This window comes from Ornithorhynchus anatinus, chromosome 7 (genome assembly GCF_004115215.2).
Source record: "Ornithorhynchus anatinus isolate Pmale09 chromosome 7, mOrnAna1.pri.v4, whole genome shotgun sequence".
NCBI classification, from domain to species: domain Eukaryota; kingdom Metazoa; phylum Chordata; class Mammalia; order Monotremata; family Ornithorhynchidae; genus Ornithorhynchus; species Ornithorhynchus anatinus.
Window position 1 is genome coordinate 32,895,832 of NC_041734.1, and position 22,813 is coordinate 32,918,644.

The window sequence follows — 22,813 nt, forward strand, 5'->3', positions numbered from 1 at the left end:
TGTTTGCCCGTGATGATTCCTTTCCCAGAGGAAGGAAAGTAAAGTAGAATTCAGCGTATTCAAGGACCCATTGGGGCCTGCCCCTCGAGCCTCCACCCCATCAAAAAAATGTGCATTTTTGGGTGCCTGCATTTATGTGCATGGAGAGTAAATGCTCAGATCTACGTCTGTGTGAATATGCCTGTGAAGGCGTATGCACATACATGAATATTCGATAGAGAATCACCGAGCGCAGATGAGAAATCTACCGGCTTTAAATCCCGAATAAAAGTCTAAAATTCTCCCAGGTCAGAGGGGCACTGTCTCATTAAAACCACTATAGTCCTGAATCTGCAATGCAGACATTAAAGTGCAGTATTTTTCAATTAGAGCTGACGAATTCAATCAAAATTCCATAGATTAGGATGAAATGAGGCATGGGTCATTTACAGGGGAATTTAATTGCAGAGCCATTAGACAAATAGTATATTTGCCATTCTCCCATTATCCATCATTTTAGACATCAATACAAGAACTGCATCTTTACTAATACTGCAGCACTCCCCAATCTCAGCCTGTAAACACTCCCTTTCCCCGTATCTTCTGATTCGATCTGATTTCTTTGAAAGCCATGGGGGATTATAAATGTTCCTGCAATCAGGTTCATTAGGGCTTCAAAAATCTCATTTCTGATTTGTATTGCTTTCGAGAGCAGTTGCCTCCGTCCTGCCTTTGACAAACCCAGTGCTTTTTAAACCGACTATGTGAGGTGGCTTCTTTTTTGTTGAAAGGAAACTCCTAATTATTTGATTTTTCAAGGCACTCTTCTACCCCTACTCCCCCAAATCTTGACGGAGAGCTATTTCCACCCCCCCGCCCAGGGGTCGTTCTGGAAATCCGATCTGGGCTATCGGGAGGGTCAGCGCTGCAGGGGCTGGTGGTGAACGAGCCATGGCTACCCCCGTTCTCTCTGTCTTCCAGGCTGATTTTTTTTTTTTGGGGGGGGGTTCCTCATCCGACCTCATCACCCCAGGGGCCGTTTCCAAAACCGAGAGGTTTCCCAAACCACCCAGATCCGGACTAGAGAGGGCAGTCAAGTGGAAATCCAGGACTTGCATCCCCTCATTATGTGTCTCTCTCCAGGCCTCAAGCAAAGGCCCCCGGGGGAGGAAGGATGCCAGGTGGGGGTGGGATGGGGTGTGGGGGGGGGAGGCTATTGTGCGAATCCATCTTCCTCCCACCCTCTCCTGCGCCAGTTCTCTTCGATCACCATCTTGCCACCCCAGCACTTCTTATAAACCCAAAAGGCCTTCATTTGGAGTGGCCAGCGGCCTGAACCCTAGGGACCGGGGTGCCCTCTTCTCCCCTTTTATGCACGGTGTTGCCCTGCAGCTGTGGCAGCTTCCCAGCTCATTGACTTGCTTCAGTTGGGGTGGAGGGAAGAATACGCGGGGTTTCCCTTTGAATTCACGGCCACAAGAAAAGTATAAATATTAAAGGACCCTTTGTGAACGAGGCGTTCTAGGTCCCTCTCGTCCGGCCCTTTGGAGCTGTTTCCCCCAAACATCTAAAGCCAAGGAAACCGGGAGGATGATGTGTGTTATGAACAAACACATATAAAATGAAGAGATTAGCCTTCCAGGGGATGCGCTAGAGCTTCCAAAGGTTTAAGACGTTTTCTCCAGAAGGGCTCAAAAATAATAGCTTAATATTAACAGCTTCCCATAAAAAAAATCCCACTTGCACCGCGATATAGTTAAAGCGAGAAAATCCTCATTTTGCCCAATATATTTTGTGTTCGTGGCTGTGTTAGCTGCCTCAGTAATTTAATTGGAATGAAACGTGAAAAATGTGTCATTTTGGAAGAATTTATGCATCACTTCCTAGAAATCTCATTGTGTTAACTAGGAGCCTACTGTGTTCTGTTTAGTAGTCATAATCGCATTTTTATGTGTCTCTGTATTATGAGTTAATGTGACCTCCTGTCTTTAGCTGATAAAAAAACCCCCACCAAAGTTTCCCTCTCCCCCTCATATCTGCAATAGAACCCACGGCTTGGATAGAGATATCGAATTGTTCATTCCCCAGGATTCTTGAAACTTAGTTTGTTCAGAACAGGGGAAACAAAATCTAGAAGGAAAACAGCCGACCAAGTGAATAATTACACACCGAATTAAAGCCCCGCATTAAACATAGGCGACAGCAAATACTGCGTTTTCAATCATGTTTATTGCTTACAAATTACATTATAAAGAAGTCTCCTTTTTTATTGGAGTGATTAAGGAAAGCCTGTTAAGACTGCAGAAACATTGCAATGCTACTCTTGTAGATAAGATGCTACTGGGAACCTATGTAGTTACACTCCAGTGTGAAATGGATAATTTTGTTAAAGGGCACGTTTAACACCCGACTGCCAATTCTGCTATCATTATGGCATCATAACAAAAAGTGGTAACTTAAAATTGCATTTATTTATAAACCCATAACCTATAAAAAGTGTATGATTGATACAAAGAAAGCAAAAGACAATCCGATAATCAATATTTTACATACTGAATCGTTCCTTTTTGGCGGCACAACATTATATCCCACTTTAGCAAGATAGGATTCTTCGGGTTTTATATATATGTGTATATAAACATACATATATGTATATATTCCGTATTTACAGAGCAAAAAATCTCTCCCCTCCCACCTTCCACTCCTTTAATTCTGGGGAGAAGCAGGTGACACAGTCGGCAAGGGAAAGACTGTTGTGCATATGGCGCCACCTTCAGGACTCAAGGAAAATGAAATTAACTCTTCCTGCCATCCGAAAGAAAAAAACTCATCTGAATCATTTCAAAGTACGATTTAAAAATATATATATTTTTTGTCAATATCTCTAGGCATTCGCAAAATACACTTAAATCTAAAGATAAAGACACAACCCAGATGAACCCAGAACAGACAATGAAGTACATTGAGTGGAATCGGCTTCTTCGGTCTACTGGATATTATTATAGTTTTGCTTAAATTTGTCTATGGAATAATATGTCCTTGAAACAAGTGTGAGTAAACATAAACTGTATATGGCTTCTATCAGTTAATCCTTGAAAAGCACTTAAAAATGAAGAACATGTTGAGTATTATTAATTGTTATTATTTCTTCTCATAACACACACATTGAGAAGAGGCCCAATTTTCTTTTTTTATAAATTGTAGAAGGCCAATACAGTTCCTAGTTTAATTGCAAGCATATGTTTCTTGTGAAAATTTGAACAGCATGGCATTCATCTTGGGGTTGTCCCCATTTATGGACTTACTGATTCTGCAAATGTGGGAAATTTAGATTCAGGTACCTTTGACAGACTCAAAAATGTGTAAACTTAAATGAAGGTTCTTTTTGCAGGCCCCTGGCCTGAAGCAGCCAGACTACTAAGGCTCCCCACCTCCAAGAATGCTTTTCCCAAGCAATTTTCCTTATTTCTGAATTCTGTGCTTTTAATAGCTCCCTCTGATGACTATTCCAATTTATGCCTGCCATCAATCAATCAATCAATCAATGGTATTTACTGAAGTAGGCTTACACTTAGATTTTGAGTCCCATGGGAGACAGGGGCTGTATCTCAATTGTTTATTTTGTATCTACTCTAGAGCTTAGCACATTACTCAGCAGATAGTGAGCACCTCAATACCATATTCAACACAAGTGGCATGGGTTTACAATGTATCTCAAAGCAAGTTCCCCTTACCAAAAAAAAAAAATCACACATGCAACACTGAAGTTATAATTTTAAACACAAAAAAAAGTCTGAATTCTCCTTGTCACATCAAATCACCTTTGATCTTGCATTTCAGAAGGATCAAACGTTCTCAGGGAGGAGCTGGTCTGTGCTGTATTCTAGGGCCTATGGCAGACCTTTTCTGAACCCCCTGTATTTAGTCCCCTGTTGCTGGTACATGACCCCACCCCTGAGCTGGGAACGTTTTTAAAGGCTTTCAGTCAAGCAGTTGCACGCTGAGAATGAATCCTTTTGAAAGCAAGTGGAGAATTTTGGTGCTTCTTGACTTTTCCATCGTTAAATCATTGATCCATTTTCCAAGCCATTAATGATTTGTTTTTGGACTATAATTCTTTAATCAGAAAGAGGGTAAGAAAAGGTGGGGAAATGAGAGACAGCAATATACAGTTTTAGCAAAACTATTTGGCAAACTTTATCAGAAAAGGTAAAATAGTGAAATGTTAACCTAATGGGAATTTTACAATTGCCATCTCATATGTAGATCTTTTTCCAGTCAATTGCAACTGTTTTTCCCAAGACAGTTTATCATGGATAAAGACACACAAAATAGAAAGTTTCCTTGTTTCCATTTTTAGGTATCCATGAATTAGTTTCACGATCAACAAACTACATTTGAATGGATACCTTCAGTCTTAAATCTCAGAAGCAGATGGAATTTTAGATATTCCAATATGTATTAAGCCAAAAAACAAAAGGGACCTTTTAGCAAAGGACAGTTTAGCCAAAAGAAAGTCTCTCAGGGACATATGAATGAATGACAAAAGGAGGGAGTTGTATGATGGAGTCAGAGGTCATGGGTTCGAATCCCAGCTCTGCCACTCATCATCTCTGTGACTGTGGGCAAGTCACTTAACTTCTCTGTGCCTCAGTTACCTCATCTGTAAAATGGGGATTAAAACTGTGAGCCCCACGTGGGACAACCTGATCACCCTGTATCTACCCCAGCACTTAGAACAGTGCACTGCACATAGTAAGCGCTTAACAAATACCAACATTATGATACCTTAACTGCAGAATTTCCATTTCAAATGATAGTCACTCCCTCAAACCATCATCTAGCATATTTCAACAATCAACAGTTATAAGATTAAGAACTAATTATTTCTCCTGATTGGTTCCTTTTTTTCTCCTTGCTCTGGGTAGTCAGTTGGTGGGGAAATAAGACTTCTCAAGCTATTTTTGTAAAATTTGTAATTTAATCAGGAAGATTGCTGTTCACCTTATCATGAATGCCAAAAATGTGGTAGTCTAGGCATTCAGCAGAAACTAAGGTCACCACAAAGCTGTACAGGTGCCTTATTCTACCAGTGTCCTGATTCTTAAGACCCAGAAAGAGGGTGGGTATACTTACAAGTAGCTGAATCTTAGAACAGAAGTGACAACTTTCTTCTAAATCTCCAGCTTTTGCATCATGTGAGAATATACATTTGACTTTTGTGGTGGTTTCTAGACATATGAGCTTTCAGAAGAAGTCACACTACTGTCCCCAGAATGGTCAGCAGGGACACCCTTCCACCAGCTGAAGGGGTCCATCTGCTCTCTATGATCCACCCTCTCCCCAGTCTCACTGAAGAAACCAAAATTGGCAAAGAGAAAATGGCTCCAATGGAACAAGGTGAATATACTGAAATGGCTGTGGAGGGAACTGAGGGAATCTGGGACTAGAATGTAGGAGAATAGAGTCTACACCTTCCTTGAAGCTCAGCTGGTTGCAGATAGCAATATTTCCCAACTCCCATCTCCAGTTCAAATTGACCCTTTAATATGGCTCTGCTTCACTGTTGGATGCCGCCATGGGAAGTGTCCCTAAAAGCCAATGCAGATGGGCTACAATTCTGCTTCAAAATACTCTGAATAAATTGGGTTTCTGGGCTCTTCAGATCTAAAGACTGCTAAAGACTACCTCACAAATAGAAAGGAAGGTTCTTTTTTCTTCTTATTTTGAAAGAGGAAGTGGTTTTCATAGTGCCACATACATTCACTCTCTCCTGCCAATCGTGTGCACTGAGTGAGTAGATGGGTAGAGAAGCAGCATATTGAAGCATGGAGAGACATGGACAGCATGTTTTTTAGAAAACTGATCTGGGCAGCGGCTTGAAGTTTGGAATGAGTGGGGAGACATAGGAGGCAGGAAGATCAGTGAGGAGGCTGATGCGTTAGACAAGGAGGGACATTTTTTACATAAAGGATTCATTTTTGGCCAAGAAGAACACAGCAGGGTCCTGATCCTGGGCCATAGAACCACAAATCAGCAGACAGATGTCTTGGAAGCTGCTCAAGGTAATCAGCTATTTTTCAGGACTCTTACTGGGCCCTGTCCACCTCTCGGATTGCCCTAGGTGAGTCTTTGTTTAGGTACCTTCACCACTGATGACACAACCCCAAGAGGCACTTCTCTACCTGCAGAGCTGAGACTAGATTCCAGGATTCCTGATTCCCCAGGGCCATGATCTTGCCCAAAGTCACACAGCTGATAAGTGCAGAGCCGGAATTAGAACCCACCACCTCTAACTCCCAAGTCCATGCTCTTTCCACTAAGCCAGGCTGCTTCTCATTGTTCTGATTGTTATAGAAAAGCTCAGATACTTAGACCTTCTAGCAACAGAAGTAGTAGTAATAATATTTATTAAGTGCTACCTGTGGGCAGAGCACTGTACTAAGCCCGGGGAAAGAGTATACAGAGCCCAACTATTGAAGGGCTCACAATCTAAAAATCTAGGCTGGGGAGAAGACTGGAAACAGGCATATAGGGAGCAATAAGAAGTGGTGTTTATTGTGTGCAGAGCACTGTACTAAGCACTTAGGAGAGTACAATACAGCTGGAAGATATGCTCTCTGTCCACAAGGAGTTTACAATCTACAAGGAGAGTTGTACATTTAATTGGACCATGGATAGGGGAAATAGTGGAGTATAAGAATATTTACACAAGCATTGTGAGGCTGGGGCGAGTATCAAAGTGTTTCCAGTGTGTAGCCATCACAGAAGGGAGGTCCCATAGGCGAAATGAGGATTGAGCCAGGAGATGAGATTTTAGGAGGGTTTTGAAGGTGGGGAGAGTAGTGGACTGTCAAGTATGAAGAGGGGAGGTAGTTTCATGCCCTAGGAAAACTGTGGGCAAGGGGTTGGTAGTGGGCTATATGAGATGGTAGGTTGGCATTAAAGGAGTGTTTTGTGTATGCTGGGTTGTAGTAGGAGATCAGTGTGGTAAAATAGGAGGGATCAAGGTTTCTGAGGAGTGGGGAGATATAGTCTGAACAGTGTTTAAGAAAAATGATCCAGGCAGTGGAGTGAAGTATGGACTAGAAAGGGAAGAGAGAGGGGACTGTAGTAAATAAAACACAGCATAAGGGGCAAGAACACAAAATACACAAAATAAAAATGCAAGTCAAAAGGGAGCTGGGACTAGAGGAGCAGAAGTTCAGAATCCTCTTGTCTCAGAGTCCACAGCACACCTATATACGGCACACAGCAGCAACAGCTACTGCAGTCATTAGCCTTTCCAAAGCACTGTTCTCTCTCCCACAGCATGGCCGGGATAAGACATTTGAGTTCCATCAGCCATGGTTGTGGGGAGAAAGGGGGTAAGAATGAGCAGGAATGGGAGGCCGCAATTGTTAGATGCTTCTCTTGTGAAGTAGCAGGTCATGGGCCCACAGGGCTGGGGCAGGTTCTAGGAAGGGCTTGATGGTACCAGTCCCTGGAATTAAGTTGCAATCCATCTGGTATCCCCTAGGTCACCCCTTCGATGTGAGTTTGCTCCACTTCTGGATTGGCTTAGCTGTTCAGGCCAGACCATAACCCAGATTTCCAGCTGCAAAGACTGCTTAAGTTTTGAATCGTTTCTGGTTCCAAGTTCTCATTTAGAAAATATATCACAAAAAACTCAAGATTGTACTGTTTCTCTGTATAGAATGCAACTTTTGTTGTATATCTATTAGGATTCTTTGCATGAGAAAATAAGGTGGTTAATCTTTTGCTCCCCTTGCCTGCTTTAGCAGAATTTCAAAGGACAGGAAAACGCTTGTTTTGTTTTCACTCCCCTCCAATTTTCATCATCATTTTTCTCCCTTTCAGATTTCCTCCTGTCCTCCCCTCCCTGACTTCCTTGCACATAGCAGACCACCTTCTCAGACTCGGGGATCCCCAAAAGGCAAAGGGTTTAGGGGTATCAGGGGATGGAGAGGTGTGAGGGTAAGAGAGGCTTATTGTTTGTCAAACTATTTTGCAGATTCCAAGTATGAGGGGGACACACAAGGGAGTGGGAATAGATGAAATGAGGTCTTAGTCAGGGAAGGCCTCTTGGAGGAGATGTGCCTTCACTAAGACTTTGAAGGGGGGCAGACTAATTGTCTGTGGGATATGAAGAGGGAGGGTGTTTCAGGACAGAGGCAGGATGAGGATGAGATGTTGGTGGGGAGATAGATGAGATCGAGGCGCAGTAAGTAGGTTGGCATTAGAGGAGTGATATTGAGGGCTGGGCTGTAGTAGGAGAGAATCAAGGTGATTGAATGCTTTAAAGTAGATGGTAAGGATCTCTTTGATGTGAATCTGTTGACCTCTAACCTGATCAGCTGCCCCATGCCCTGGAGTGAGCGCAAACCCCAAATATTAGACAGATAATTGCTTTCCCCCACTTCAAAGAATTATTGAAGACACACCTCTTCCAGGAAGCCTTCCTTGAGTGAGCCCTCCTCTCTTCTCCCACTCCCTTCTGCACCATTCATACTTGTTCCTTCAATCACTTTCTCTCCCTTCCCAAGGGCACATATGTATATATCTGTAATTTGTTTATTTATGTATATTCATGTCTGTCTTCCCCTCTAGACTGTGAGCTCGTTGTGGGCAGGAAATGTGTTTGATGTTATATTGTACTCTCCCAAGTGCTTAGTACAGTGCTTAGTACACTTACTGCTCAATAAATACAATTAGTAGTAATAATAATAATAATAAATAGGGCTGTCCCTTCCATAGGGGAACTGAGAGCCCCTGGCCTAAATCCTCATTTTAGGGCCTCTCTCTTCCTCCTTTTTCTTTTCAGTGGTATTTGTTAAGTGCTAATTATGTGTCAAACACTGTTCTAAGTGCTGGGGTAGGTACAGGTCAATTAGGTCAGACACAGTCCCTATCCTGCATGAGGCTTGCAGTTTAATTAGGAAGGAGAACAGCCATTTTTTAAGTGAGGAAACTGAGGCACAGTGATGTCAAGTGGCTTGTCCAAGGTCACACAGAAAGCAATTGGCAGAGCAGGGATTAGAACCTAGGTCCTCTGACTCCAAGGTCTGTACTGTTTCCTTGAGGCCACACTGCCTCCTTGCACCAGGGGCGGAATTGACTATCTGAGGAAACGGAACAGAGAGGGACCAAATGGCTCTTCTGTTTCAGCTGGGGAAGAGTGAGGAGGGGACACTAGTGGAGAGTTCTGTAGACTGTAAACTCCTTATGGGCAGGGATCGCATCTACCAACTCTATTTTATTTTCCCAAACACTTAGTACAGTGCTCTGCATCCAGTAAGACCTCAATAGGGCTACTGATTGATTGATTGATGAGCTTCAGTGAGAATCTCTGCAAAGGAATTGCTTAGAGTGCTAATGGCTTGTACAGCACTACTCCTATTCTTTCTTCCCTTCCTATAGGGGCATGAAGTACAACGATTACCACTGATTGATTGATTGCTTAGAATGATGGCTCATTCCTCTAGACTGAGCCTGCCCTGATTGACTTGCTCCAGCCTACTTTACTTTAGGGCAGTTTTTCTCTCCTGACCACCCCTGGAATTCAGGAATATGAGTCAGGGACAAGCCTCAGCCTGGAAACACTAATTGGTGGAAACAGTATAACACTGGGAGAGCCTCTTTGATCTGTGACTCCCCAGGAATAAGTCATGCACTGGCACAAAACAGTGCCCCTGTTGGAGATGGAGTCCTGTGTTGGATGAGACATTGGTCTGGTGCCATACTGATACTGTAGAAGGTCCACTTGTCTTTTACACTGACAACGAACCCAGAGTGAAGAAGCTGAAACACATTTGGAAGAATCTGAAGTCATTCAGAAATTGGGTGGTGGGAAGTTAAAACAGGTCTATGTTGTCTAGACCTGACTTGATCAGGGGAAATTTGAAGCATGTGGATCTAATCTTGCTGCAGGCAGAATAATCAGGTGTTCTTAATGAAAGTCTTGCTTCTATTGAGCATTTAATGAGCAGCTGGGGGCACTAAGGAGTCAGCAGGTACACTAAGATTCTTCTGCGAGAGTAGTGTGGTAGAATGAGGTGGGTATAAATGCTTGGCTAGAAAAGGAGAAACAGTCTAATTAATAAGGGAGAGGTCTCAGTGTTGGGCTGAGATCAGCCACTGTAGGACATAGCAATCGTTTTTATGTTCTTGGAAGTGGGTCTTGGATTGACTTCAGTGATATTTGGGTGAGTTGAGTTTTAGAATGTAGCCTTAATATTGGGATCACTTTAAGGGATTGTGGTTGTCTGTTTTGTTCTTGGAGGTTCCTTTACTGCTGAAATCTGTTCCATCTAGGAATCACACTGTCTTTAGGGGTTTTAGATGGGGTTTTTCTTCTGAATGATAATTGGTGTAGTGTTTCCTTACTGCTTCATCTGCTAGCTTTGGTTTGGGAGACACCACAAGATACAAAGTCTAAGGAAATAGGGGGAATAAAGTCTTAACCATGAAGACCAAGGCAGGCTTTTTAGCTCTACTGGGAAAGTATTAAATCTACTTATTTCTGGTGACTCTTCAAAACACTATCCCCTTTGGCTCCAATAGTAAGAAGTTTTGGAGAGACTTAGGCACTGGTAACAGAGGGATCAGATCGTAACATTTACTACCAAGCTGTTTCCGAATGGCACATCGGCATAAATGTTGTAGACCTCGAGTGGTACAAGACAGTGTAAACAAAGACTGGTAAAAGGACAGGTGCATCTGAAAAGAAGAGTAAATGTATCTAAGCACACTTAGCAAACAGCATTAATGAGAGCGGAATGACTGCAATAATGACAACTTTCTTCCCTGACATTGACAAATTGGTAGTAGGGGTACAGGGGTACATATCAAAGTGATGGCATAAATTTTAAGCATTCAGTTGTATTTATTGAGCACTTACTGTACACATGGTACTGTACTAAGTGCCTGTAAGAGTACAACACAACAATATGATAAACACAGTTCTTGCCCAAAATGAACTTACTAGCCTAGAGGGGGGAGACAGACACCGATGTAAATTATGGTCATGTACATAAGTGCTGTGTGGGTGGTGAATAAAGGGAGCAAGTCAGGGTGATATTAAGGGGTGGGGAAAAGAGGGAGTGAAGGCTTAGTCAGGGAAGGCCTCTTGAAGGAGATATGCTTTCAGTAAGGTGGGGAAAGTAATTGTCTGTTGGATGTGAAATGGAAGGCCTTCCAGGCCAAAGGCAGGATGTAGGGAAGAGGTTGGTGGCAAAGATGGGGGGTACAGTGAATAAGTTAGCAGTAGAGGAGTGAAGTGTGCAGACTGAATTGTAGTAGGAGAGTAATGAGGTGAAATAAAAGGGGGCAAAGTGATTGTACTTAAAAGCAGATGATCATGAATATCTTTAGATATTGAGGTGTATGGACAGTGACTGGAGGTGCTTGAGGAGTGGGGAAACATGTCCTGAATGTTTGTGTGAAAAAGTCATGTGGGAAGCAGAGTGAAGTATGGCTCAGAGTGGGGAGAGACAGGAGGCAGGCAGGTCAGTAAGGAGGCTGATTACAGGAATCAAAATGGGATAGGATAAGTGTTTGGATTAAATGTGGCAGCAGTTTGGATACAGAGGAAAGGGAGGATTTTAGTGAGGTTTTGAAGGTAGAACTGACACAATTTAGTGATGGATTGAATATGTGGGTTGAATGAGAGAAAAGTGTCAAGGATAATGCCAAGGTCACAGGCTTGTGAGACTGGAAGAACTGTAATGCTGTCTATGGTGATGGGAAAGTGAGGAAGGGGTCAGGGTCAAATGGGAAAATAAGGGGCTATGTTTTGGACATTTTTAAGTTGGAGATGATAGTAGGACATTGAACCAGAGATCTCTTGAAAGTAGGAGGAAATGTGAGATCGCAGAGAGGGAGAGAGGTCAGGGCTGGAGAGGTGGTAGTTGAAGCCATGGGAGCAAATGAGTTCTCCAAAGGATTGCAGGTAGATGGGGAATTGAAGGGGACCACAGTTAGGGGGTGGGAAGGCAGAGGAGGAACCTGTGAAATAGACTGAGAATGAGTGGTCAGAGAGATAGGAGGAGAACCAGGAGCGGACAGTGTTAGTGAAGCGAGTTTGGAAAATATTTCCAGGAGAAGGGGTAATCAAAAGTGTCAAAGGCACCTGAGAGGTTGAAGATTTAAGATGGAGTAGAGGCTACTGGATTTGGCAAGAAGGAGGAGTATGGTTTCTGTGGAGTGAAGGGGATCGGGAGGATCAAGAAGAGAATTGGAGGTGTGTAATTTGAGGCAGCTAGTACAGGTAACTCACTCAAGGACTTTGGAGAAGAATAGCAGGTGGGAGACTGGTCAACAGCTAGAGGGAGCCAAGGGAGGTTTTTTTCATTAAGAATAGGGGAGACACATGAGCATGTTTGAAAGCAGTGGGGAAGAAGCCATTGGAAAGTGAACAGTTGAAGATGATGGTCAGTGATGGAAGAAAGGAGAGGGTAAGTATTTTGATAATGTGTGAAAGGATGGGGTCCCGATGCATACTGCTGGGAAGAGTGGGAGAGTCAAAGAACAGGTAGGAAGGAGGGACTGGAGAGGAGCAGGGGAGATGCTAGTGGATTTCATTCATTCAATCGTATTTATGAAGTGCCTACTGGGTGCAATAATAAGCACTTGGGAGAGTACAGTATAACAATAAGCAGACACATTCCCTGCCTACAATGAGCTTACAGTGTAGAGGGATGAGATGGTGAACTAGCAGGAGGGAAAGAATGACTCTCTTCCCACCATTGTCATGTAAATTTCTAGACTTTCAAAGGGTTACACATTGAAGGAGTGAAATCACTCCATTTATAAGCTGAGGACTGTTTTATAAATGGTTTAAGGTAGCGGTTTTTGTCCCAGAGAAATGAACAGGCTCTCTGAATAATTTACTGGAGGAGATGGAGTAAAGTCACTACTTTTCTGTGACTTAATCTTATTTCATCAGTGAAGAAATAATCTGACCTTCACTTACTTTGTGACGATGTTACAAGCCTGAATAAGAATTTCTGGTAAACTGGTTGAAGAAGGTGGGAAAAGAAAAGCATAAGTAACCCACATCCCTCCTTCCTTCCTCTTCCATTCTCATAGGGTTATTCATATCTTATTTCATTTTTGGAATTTATATCCTGTAAAATGTTTCATGAAAATCAAAGTCCTGCTGGCAACTCAGTGGGCTTTGGGTGATGGCAGTCAATGGGCTGTGAATCATGTGTGCCCAATTTTTGTGAAACATCATCATTGCAGGGATAATTTTACCCCAGAACAGTTAGGCAGCAGTGGTAAAAACAGGGTTGGATGGCAGGGGAAGGAGGAGACTATTTAAATAGATTGTGGAGGGTCCTGGTCCAGCTTACCTGAAATATTTCTTTAGGAATGGCCGCTCTCCATTTCTCTGATACACAGTTTTGAGAGTAGGAATTGAATAGGATTTCAATGACTTCCGGTGTAGAGGCACACAACTTCAGCACCTAGTTGTGGAAAAATTCAAGAGACTGGTTTTAACTGTACTGTACTGGGGGGACCAGTCCTTTTGAATCCTTTTCTCCACCCAACATTTCCCATCATGGTTAATACCACCAATATCCTTCAAGCTTGTATCGTTTACTCCCCTCTTATTCAGCTTGTTGACAAATCCTATTTGTTCTTTCTCCACAATAATTCCCGGAGTCCACCCTTTGCTCTCCATCCAAACAGTTGCCATTGTTGTCAGGGGACAGACTGAATATTTATTACCTCTGCCTCCTTGCTAATCTCAACCTCTTCACTCCCGTTTCTTGAAACACCTTTCTATGTCATTTTGTGCACATATGCCCATTCTTTAAAAGCTTTCCAAGGTTGCTCATTCCTCTCTGCAGCAGAAACTCTTGACTTTAAAGCACTTCATCAGCTTCCCCCCTCCCCCTGCCCACTACTTATCCCTGTGCCTCTCACACTACACTCCAGCTTGCATGGTCAATTCCTCTCAAACTAATCTACTCACTGTGCCCCAAGTTCATCTCTTGTCAATCAATCACATGTATTGAGCACTTACTGTATAGAGCACTGTCCAAGTGCTTAGGGGACTACAATACAACAATATAACATACACATTTGCTTCCCCAAACCAGTTTACAGTCTAGAGAGGGAGACAGACATTAATATAACTGAATAGATTGCGCTTTGAGTCTGAAGAAAGGGTGAATAAAGGGAGCAAATCAGAGTGGCACAGAAGGGAGTGGGAGAAGAAGAAATGAGGGCTTAATGAGGGAAGGCCTCTAGGAGGAGATGTGCCTTCAGTAAGGCTTTGAAAGTGGGGAGAGTAATTGTCTGTCGTCTATGAAGAGGGAGGGCGTTCCAGGACAGAGGCAGGACATGGGTGAGAGGTTGGTGGCAAAATAGACGAGACTGAGCTACAGTGAGTGGGTTGGCATTAAAGGATCAAAGTATGCAGGCTGGGTTATAGTAGATCAGTGAGGTAAAGTAGGAGGGGGAAAGCTGAGTGCTTTAAAGCCGATGGTAAAGAGCTTCTGTTTACAGGAGTGGATGGGCACCAACTTATTTCTTATTCTCTTCTGCCAGTAACTCTCTCCCCCTTCATATCTGGCACACATCTCTCCAGTTTAAGACCCTTCTGAAATCACATTTCCTCCAAAAGGCCTTCTCTGATTAAACTTTCACCCCTCCACACTTTGTCTCTGCCAATTGACACTTCAGCATCACCTAAGCACTTGGGTACTTGCCACGTCATCCACCTCATCCCCTTTCCTTTAATATTTATGTACATATCTTTATATTCTCTAGTACTTCTATCTGTAATATATTTTAATGTTTGTAATGTTCCCCACTAGGAGGCAAGGTCCAGAGCACAGGTCTGGGAATCAGAGGACTTGACTTCTAATCCCCACTCTGCCACTTAGATGCTGCGTGACCTTAGGCAAGTCCCTTCACTTCTCTATGCCTGTTTTCTCATCTCTAAAATGGGGATTCCTGTTCCCTCTTGCCCCATTTAGGTCAGGGACTGTGTCTGACCTGATGTTGTTGCATCTGCCCCAGTGCTTAGTGTAGTTCTTGGCACACAAATAGTATTATTTGTACTTGCTATTGTGTGCACATAGACATTCAGTTAATATTATTGATTGGTGCCTTTAAAAAGATCTCTCTGGAACCTTTACATTATTTAATGTTTCTGAACACCTATGGTAGGTTTAATGCCTTCTAAAAGATTGGGAAGACCCATCCTTGTCCAGTGAATTTTTAACAAGGCAATGAAAGGGACAACTTATTGGGTGATTTGTCTCAATTTTCTAAGCATGTGGTAAATAAAAATTGATGTAATTTGATCTTTACATTTGGTTTACATTGCCCACAGTAAGCAGTGGAAGTCACTTTCTGTATATAATAATAACCGTGGTATTTGTTAATCCCTTACTGTGTGCCAAACCTTTGGGTAGTTATAATTAGGTCCAGCACAATCCTTGTTCTGTATAGGGCTGACAGTCTAAGGAGGAAGGAGAACTGTATTTAATCCCCATTTAATTTCTCTGTGGCTGTTCTTTTATCTAAGTGACTTGCCTGAAGTCACAGAGCAGGCAAGTGGCAGAACTGAGATCAGAACCCAGGTCTCCTGACTCCCAAGCTCATGCTCCTTTCTCTAGGCCATGCTACTTCTCTAGATAAATAAATGTGTGTAACTAACATCCAGCAACTAAACACTGCTGAAACCTCTATACTCTGAGGCCTAATGGGTGCTAACCATTTGTCCTTTTTATCTAATTTGGTGAATTAAATAATTGACACATCACTAGAGGGACTGAGTTCAAACTCCCATTTCTGTAGCTTTTTTTCTTTCAAGTCATCCACCTTCTCAGCCAAGTTATTTGGAGATCAGTTGAAAGAAAGGATCATAGCTTTCCTAATCAAATTGCCACATTCTTCTCAGAACTTCAAGGAACTTTTGAGGACAAAAAGAATGCATCTTGGCCCTCTCTCAGTACCACATGTTTATGGAATTCCAGGGCCACAACTATAGAGCTGGGTCATGGATGAACTTTCAGAACTCACCACCCCATCCGCAGCATTCATATCACTGACAACTTAAAATTTCATCCATTTCAAAGTTTCAAAGGGAACCTGGCAAAGCTGCCATTTTCTCTAAATAGGAGAAATCAACATTCTAAGAAACAATACCTTCATCTTCAGGTAATAAACCAGGCAACAAAGGTTTTTCTGTCTTTTATTGGAACATCTGTGGAAACTAGCACTGAAACAGTCAATGCTTTGTAGGAGGACTGAGCCTTCTCAGACCCCACAAGCTATGCTCTGTCCCTTGCCCAGAGGACTTCTCCAACATCTCCCATACTGATCCTCTTGCTTCTGTCTCTTAAAAAAAAAACCTAAACATTTCTTAATGACCTCATGCTGTTCAGAATTCCTATAGAACAGTTGTGTTCCTCGGTGACAATAAATCTATTCGAAGCAAAACATACTTTTTTTTCCTCTCTTTTCTGGGTCTGCCGACTGTGACAAGTCTTATTGCCTGTCTTCAGGAATTCATTTTCTGTCTCCACTGTTCCACCTCTCTGGGGCACCCTACCTCTACACGTGCCACACATACACACACCCACACACAGACACACTTTCCCCCACAACTCCCCACCCCCGATCCTGCAGCACTGAACCCCTTATATTTGCCAGGCAGCTGGCTGCCTTCATTATTTTTATGCCAACATAGTTTTAAAATTTCACTGCCTCGTTGCTATCTGCTGAGAAGCTGCTGCCACATTATTCTGACACGCTGATGTCATTAGCGTCCACACACACTCTCATCGGCTAATGAGGCGGTGGAAAGAAAATTAAGGGAAAAAAATCACACAGGCACATTGTATGTGGATGGAGGAATAAAACAAGAAAAACAGGAGCTTGATGTTTGTGGTTTGTACACTTCTCCTCTTCCTCACATACCCGAGAGAATCAGGTCATCCTGATAACCACAACTTCATCTTTGCTATAGCCTACTTAACCTTTTCCCAGTCTCTCCCTCCCTTTTAGATATCAGATTCTATGGTGAAGATCCCTTTTTAAAAAATTCACATTTTTTTTAGACCCCACCCAGGATATAAAAAGTGAGTTTAGGTCAAGGATTTGGATGGACCTTAAGAGTCTCCACTACCTCCATACTCCAGGTTAGAATTCCACAATGTTTTTATTTTTTTCCTGGTAAACCAATCTACAGAAATAACCTCACACTTGTTCCCTCTCTGGGATGACTTAAAGTGGGAAGGGGGGAAGAAACCTCAAAGGAAATGGCAATTGCATCCTGAATGAAAAATTGACTCTAACTGGGAAGTGATTTTGGAATCAAAGTGGGTGATGTTACATCATGGGGAACAACGCAACCCAGTGCTTAGAACAAGGCTTGGCCCATAGTAAGTGCTTAACAAATACCCTAAAAAAAATCCAGGAGACCTATGCATTTGATCCCAAGTAGCTCCCAAAGGAAAAGGCTCAAAGATGCAAGTGTCTGTCTATCTGTGGGTCCAGTTCTGCCTTACCACTCCAGCTAAGAGGAATGAAAGCCAAGGCTCAAAATTTATAAGGAAACTTTGTCACTCTCTCCTAACTTCAGTGCTCCTCTTGATATAAACAGTGGTAGCCCCTTTTCAGCAGTAACCCTATTTCTATTCCTTCCTGCTTCTTTGGGACCTGGTGAATTTTCTGTGACTAATGCAATATCCCATGCTTCTGAGAGGCCTGTACCAGCCCTGTTGCAGGGGTGCCACCTGCACCTTCTGTAGCTCCACCCTGGCAAGTAGAATTAACTAGTTAATGGTCACCCAGGCAGAGAGACCTGGCACTGTCGACATGCTCATCTGCAGAACTGGTGACACTGCTTTGATTTTTGCCAGTAGAACACTACGAGTTGCTCCAATGGTTGTTTAATGTCCTCATGCCACAGTGATCTCGCCTTTGTCTGGGGATGGGGTGACTGTGATTTATATCACAAGCTGGCTGTGAAACCTTTGCCTCGGTAATTCTGAGCGCCGTGGGTGTCTCTTTAAATCTATTTAAAGTATGGTTGTTGCCCACGGACAGCATGTTCTATTGTTCCTCTGTGCATGCCTTGCTACGGAGCCTGAATCCTGTTCACGGTGTATCCTTTGTGGCATAAGTGACATGGGGATTCTTTAGTGTGCTGTGGTGTTGCATCTGGAGGGGCTATGGAAACTGGCTGCTACTATATCTTTTATTTATTTATTTTGACCTGGTGAGTCCCAACTTCTTGGAATCCTGTCAGGGATTCTGGGAGGAGTGGGATACAGCTCAAAAATATTGCATCATTTGGGGCTATGCACGGTGGTTAAGAGTATTCAGAATTGCCAGTTGCTATTATGTCGGACAGTAAAATCAGGTCTTTGCCCTTGATCAGGGCAAACCAGGGGATCGTGGTCCCCATGGCCTCCGTCTCTGGTTCTTTCATGAACAGACCCAGGTGCTCTGATTCTCAGGCCTGTACTCTCTCCACTAGGCCAAGCTGCTTCTCAGCCCCCATGGGTCACAGCCATCAGGGCAGTGTTCAAATCTGAGTCTGACAGTAGGGAGGCCCTGTTGCAATGTCAGCACTTGTCATCTCTGACTGACCTAGAGTATCAAACAACCCATGCTTGACATTCATTCATTCATTCAATTGTATTTATTGAGTACTTACTGTGTGCAGAGCACTGTACTAAGTACTTGGAATGTACAATTTGGCAACAGAGAGAGACAATCCCTGCCCAACAACGGGCTCACAGTCTAAAAGGAGGAGACACAACAAAACAGTCATCAATGCCATCAAAGTAAATAGAATCATAGATATATATACACATCATTAATAAAATAGAGTAATAAATAATATATACAAATATGCACAAGTGCTGTGGGGAGTGGAAGAGGGTAGAGCAGAGGGAGAAGGGGCAAGGGGGAGGGGAGGAGTAGCAGAGGGAAAGGGAGGGCTCAGTCTGGGAAGGCCTCCTGGAGTAGGTGAGCTCTCAGTAGGGCTTTGAAGAGGGGAAGAGAGTTAGTTTGGCAGATGTGAGGAGGGAGGGCATTCCAGGTCAGTGGCAGGACGTGGGCCAGGAGTCCACGGTGGGACAGGTGAGAACAAGGCACAGTGAGGAGGTTAGCGGCAGAAGAGTGGACATTACGGGGTGGGCTGTAGAAGGAGAGAGGGAGGTGAGGTAGGAGGGGGCAAGATGATGGACATATTTGAAGCCAATAGTGAGGAGTTTGAAGAGTCAAGGCCAAGGGTCAGAAACTCACCCCTCTGAGACAGCAATTGTCTCCCTTTTCTATCCCCCTTCAAAGCCTTATTGAAAGCACATCTCCTTTAAGGGGCCTTCCCTAAGTCCTCCTTTCCTCTTTTCCCACTCCCTTGTTTGTCACCCTGACTTGCTGTCTTTACTCATTCCCCCCTGCCCCACAGCACTTACATACATAGTCTGTAACATTTATATTAATGGCTGTCTCCCCCTCTAGACTGTTTGCTCATTGTGGGCAGTGAATGTTTGTTATATTGTTCTATTGTACTCTCCCAGGCACTTAGTACAGTGCTCTGCACACTAAGTGCTCAATGAATATGATTGACTGACTTTGAGACTGGGCTAAAGCAAAGGAGAGCTGTAGAGGCCAAGTGAAGTGTGGCTTGTCTTGGTGACTTTCCAAAAATGCCAGTGATGCTTTGTGCTGATGCCCTAAATGGGATTTTATATTCTTGTCTGGCTGCAGCCTCAGATTGTACTGAGTGAAATTCAGGTGTCCCACCAATCTTCATTTACGGAAGGGCCCAGGTAATGGTCACATGCCTCTTAACATTTGGTGATCATATCGTTCCACAACATTAGTGGAGAGAATGCTGATTCCCTTGCATTCATGACTGGTCTATACACAGGTAAAAGTGGAAATCAAAGCTATCATAACTGGGAAACTTCCCCAATCTCTTCATTCTTAGAAATTGCATCCTTGTAAAAGTCAGCTGCCATCTCCCTGTGTCCCTTCTGGCTCTAGATATTTCTTTCTCTAGGCCCTTTGGAGAATATTGCATGAAGGGACTCGGCTCAATTCATAGGGATCTCAAATCCCCTTGAGGATCAAGTGAGCCATGGACCCATTTTAGTCTCTGAAGATGAAGTGATGAGGGGTATAAAGTAGCAGAGCTATGCAAGAGACTTGAGATTTCTAATTTGGTTCAGGATTTGTCCTGGGTCAATAATTCCCTTAGTTAAAGTCACTTATACTATCCAAAGAACCCAAGTGCACGACTTGCCTGAAGATTGTAATTGTCTACAATGGAAAGTGAACTATTTACATCTGAGAAATTATTTAATAACCTCACTTAAATAATTAAAAATAGTTAAAATTATTAATATCCCAATTCAAAAGACTGGATCTGAAAACAGAATGGGTTTTATGTTTCTTGGGGTATCATAAGTCGTCAATCAATCCTATTTATGGAGCTCACTGTACTAAGCGCGTGGGAGGGTACAACAGAGTTGGTAGACACATTCTCTGCTCACAAGGAGCTTACAAGTCTAATTTTTGTTAGCAAAGACCTGGACCCCTAGTTCTACAGTTGAAACAATTTGATCAAATGAAATGAATCTAACATGGCTCCCTTAAATTCTTCTTGGATGCTGTGTTCATTTCCTAGCTACCAAGCACAGCTAAAATCAAAGTGAATCCACCTCAAAGGCTACCCCTGTTGTACCTTCTCAAAAGCTGCAGGCCAGATCTTCTGGGAACCATGGTTGAGGAGCATTTGCACTGTCTGATGGGGCTTGAGTTCTCTCTTGAAGGAGGCACTCTGTAAGACACAAGCCATGGGGGAGGCTCCGTTGTAGTCTATGGCATTGATGTCAGCTTTGTTCCTTAGCAGGAGTTGTACCAAGCCATGGTTGGCATTCTTGCTGGCTTTGTGGAGTGGGCTCTTGTCTTCCTCATCTGTGCTATTTACATCTGCCCCATAGAGCAGCAGTAACTTGCACACCCGTAAATAGCAAGCTTGGTCCTCCAGCTTTTTGGCTTGCCCACAGGCCACACTGAGAGGAGTCTCTTTATGACTATTCTTGGGGTCCACCCTTGCCCCATTCTTCAGGTACAGGTACACATGATCAGGGAGGCCATGCTCAGCTGCTGTGTGGAGCGGTGTTTCCTGAGTCTCCTCGCTCGGTTGGTCTACTAAAGCACCATATTTCACCAGGATCTTGGCACAGCTGTGAAGGAAGAACAGGGGAATCATCTAATGTGTGGTTTTTCTTGTAGAGATTGGCCCACTACTTATTCCTCACTATTCCTTGCCTTTACTTCTAACCTGTAGCCCTCATCCTGGAAGAGCACACACTCTTAAAAACAATTAATAGTGAATACTAACATGTCACTTGTATAATAGAAGCAGTTTAGCTTAGTGGAAAGAGCACTGGCCTGGGTGTCAGGACATCTGGATTCTAATCCTGGCTCCACCACTTGTCTGTTATGTGGCCTTGGGCAAGTTTCTCAGACTGAGAGCTCTACTTGAGACAGGGGTTGTCTAACCTGATTATCTTGGAACAGTGTGGCTTAGTGGAAAAAACCTTGGCTTGAGAGTCAGAGGTTGTGGGTTCTAATCCCATTTTTGCCACTTTTCAACTGTGTAACATCGGGCAAATCACTTAACTTCTCTGTGCCTGTTACCTCAGCTGTAAAATGGAGATTAAGACTGTGAGTCCCACGTGGGACAATATGATTGTATCTACCCCAGTGCTTAGAACAGTGCTTGGCATATAGTATGAGCTTAACAAATACCATAATTATTATTATAGTAAGCACTTAAATACCATTTAAAAAAGTCATTTAACTTCTCTCTACCTCGGTTTCCTCATCTGTTGATACAGAGATTAAATATTTACTCCCCTTATCCCTTAGAATCTGGATCCTGTGTGGGATAGGACCTGTGCCCTTATTGCACTGCTCAGTATAGTGGTTGGTGCATATCATGTCTCTGTTTATATTGAACTCACCCAAACAGAACAGTGTAAGCTTTCAATAAATATGATTAATGGTAAGCACTTAACAAATATCACTATTTTAAATTAATTTAAAAAAACAAAGGGGTTTAGGATTATGACATTTACTATTAAATAATGTTTTAAGATCAAAACTCAATATGGGAAGACATTAGTAATACTGCTGGATTTTAAAATTTACACCAGATAAATATACTATGGAATTTAGAGAAGACAGGAGATAACTTTAGGTGGCAGTGAAGTTAATTGAGAATTGACAGCGTGGCTCAGTGGAAAGAGCCCGGGCTTTGGAGTCAGAGGTCATGGGTTCAAATCCCTGGCTCTGCCACTTGTCAGCTGTGTGACTGTGGGCAAGTCACTTCACTTCTCTGTGCCTCAGTTACCTCATCTGTAAAATGGGGATTAAGACTGTGAGCCCCACGTGGGACAACCTGATTCCCCTCTGTCTACCCCAGCTCTTAGAACAGTGCTCGGCACATAGTAAGCGCTTAACAAATACCAACATTATTATTATTATTAATTGACATTTGAGCATTTATTTTTAAATAGCTATAGGATTCAAATGACATAATGCTATGATTTGATTATATTTCAAAGCCTACAGTGCTAACCTGGAAGTCTCCTTGGGATTTCTTGAGGGTTTTGGCAAGGATTATCCTGACTTCCAAGCTTCTCATTTGCAGATGCTTCCGATATTCCTGGGATAACATCGAATTTAATAAGTTGCTACCCGGGGAGGGGACGAGCAACCACTGTCCTTGTTCAGTCACAATTTTGGGTTATTTTAGATGGACTTTGTTCATCGCTCATTTGAACTG

At 43.0% G+C, this 22,813-nt stretch overlaps 1 protein-coding gene and 1 long non-coding RNA gene across 3 annotated transcripts in view; one reads left to right on the forward strand and one right to left on the reverse strand.

Moving 5' to 3' along the window:
- The first annotated feature begins 9,990 nt into the window (after positions 1-9,990).
- LOC114813207 overlaps positions 9,991-22,813 on the forward strand; it is a 141,203-nt gene continuing 128,380 nt past the window's right edge. For both annotated transcript variants that reach the window (XR_003760866.2, XR_003760865.2), the window contains exon 1: positions 9,991-10,184. This is a non-coding gene — a long non-coding RNA (uncharacterized LOC114813207). The remainder of the gene's footprint in view (positions 10,185-22,813) is intronic.
- ASB18 (ankyrin repeat and SOCS box containing 18) overlaps positions 10,183-22,813 on the reverse strand; it is a 37,934-nt gene continuing 25,303 nt past the window's right edge. Inside the window, exons 3-5 of the mRNA XM_029068671.2 lie at positions 20,702-21,206; positions 13,335-13,448; positions 10,183-10,698 (exon numbers count right to left, since the gene is read on the reverse strand). Of these exons, the coding sequence (XP_028924504.1) occupies positions 10,513-10,698; positions 13,335-13,448; positions 20,702-21,206 (805 nt within the window). The 3' untranslated portion in view covers positions 10,183-10,512. The remainder of the gene's footprint in view (positions 10,699-13,334; positions 13,449-20,701; positions 21,207-22,813) is intronic.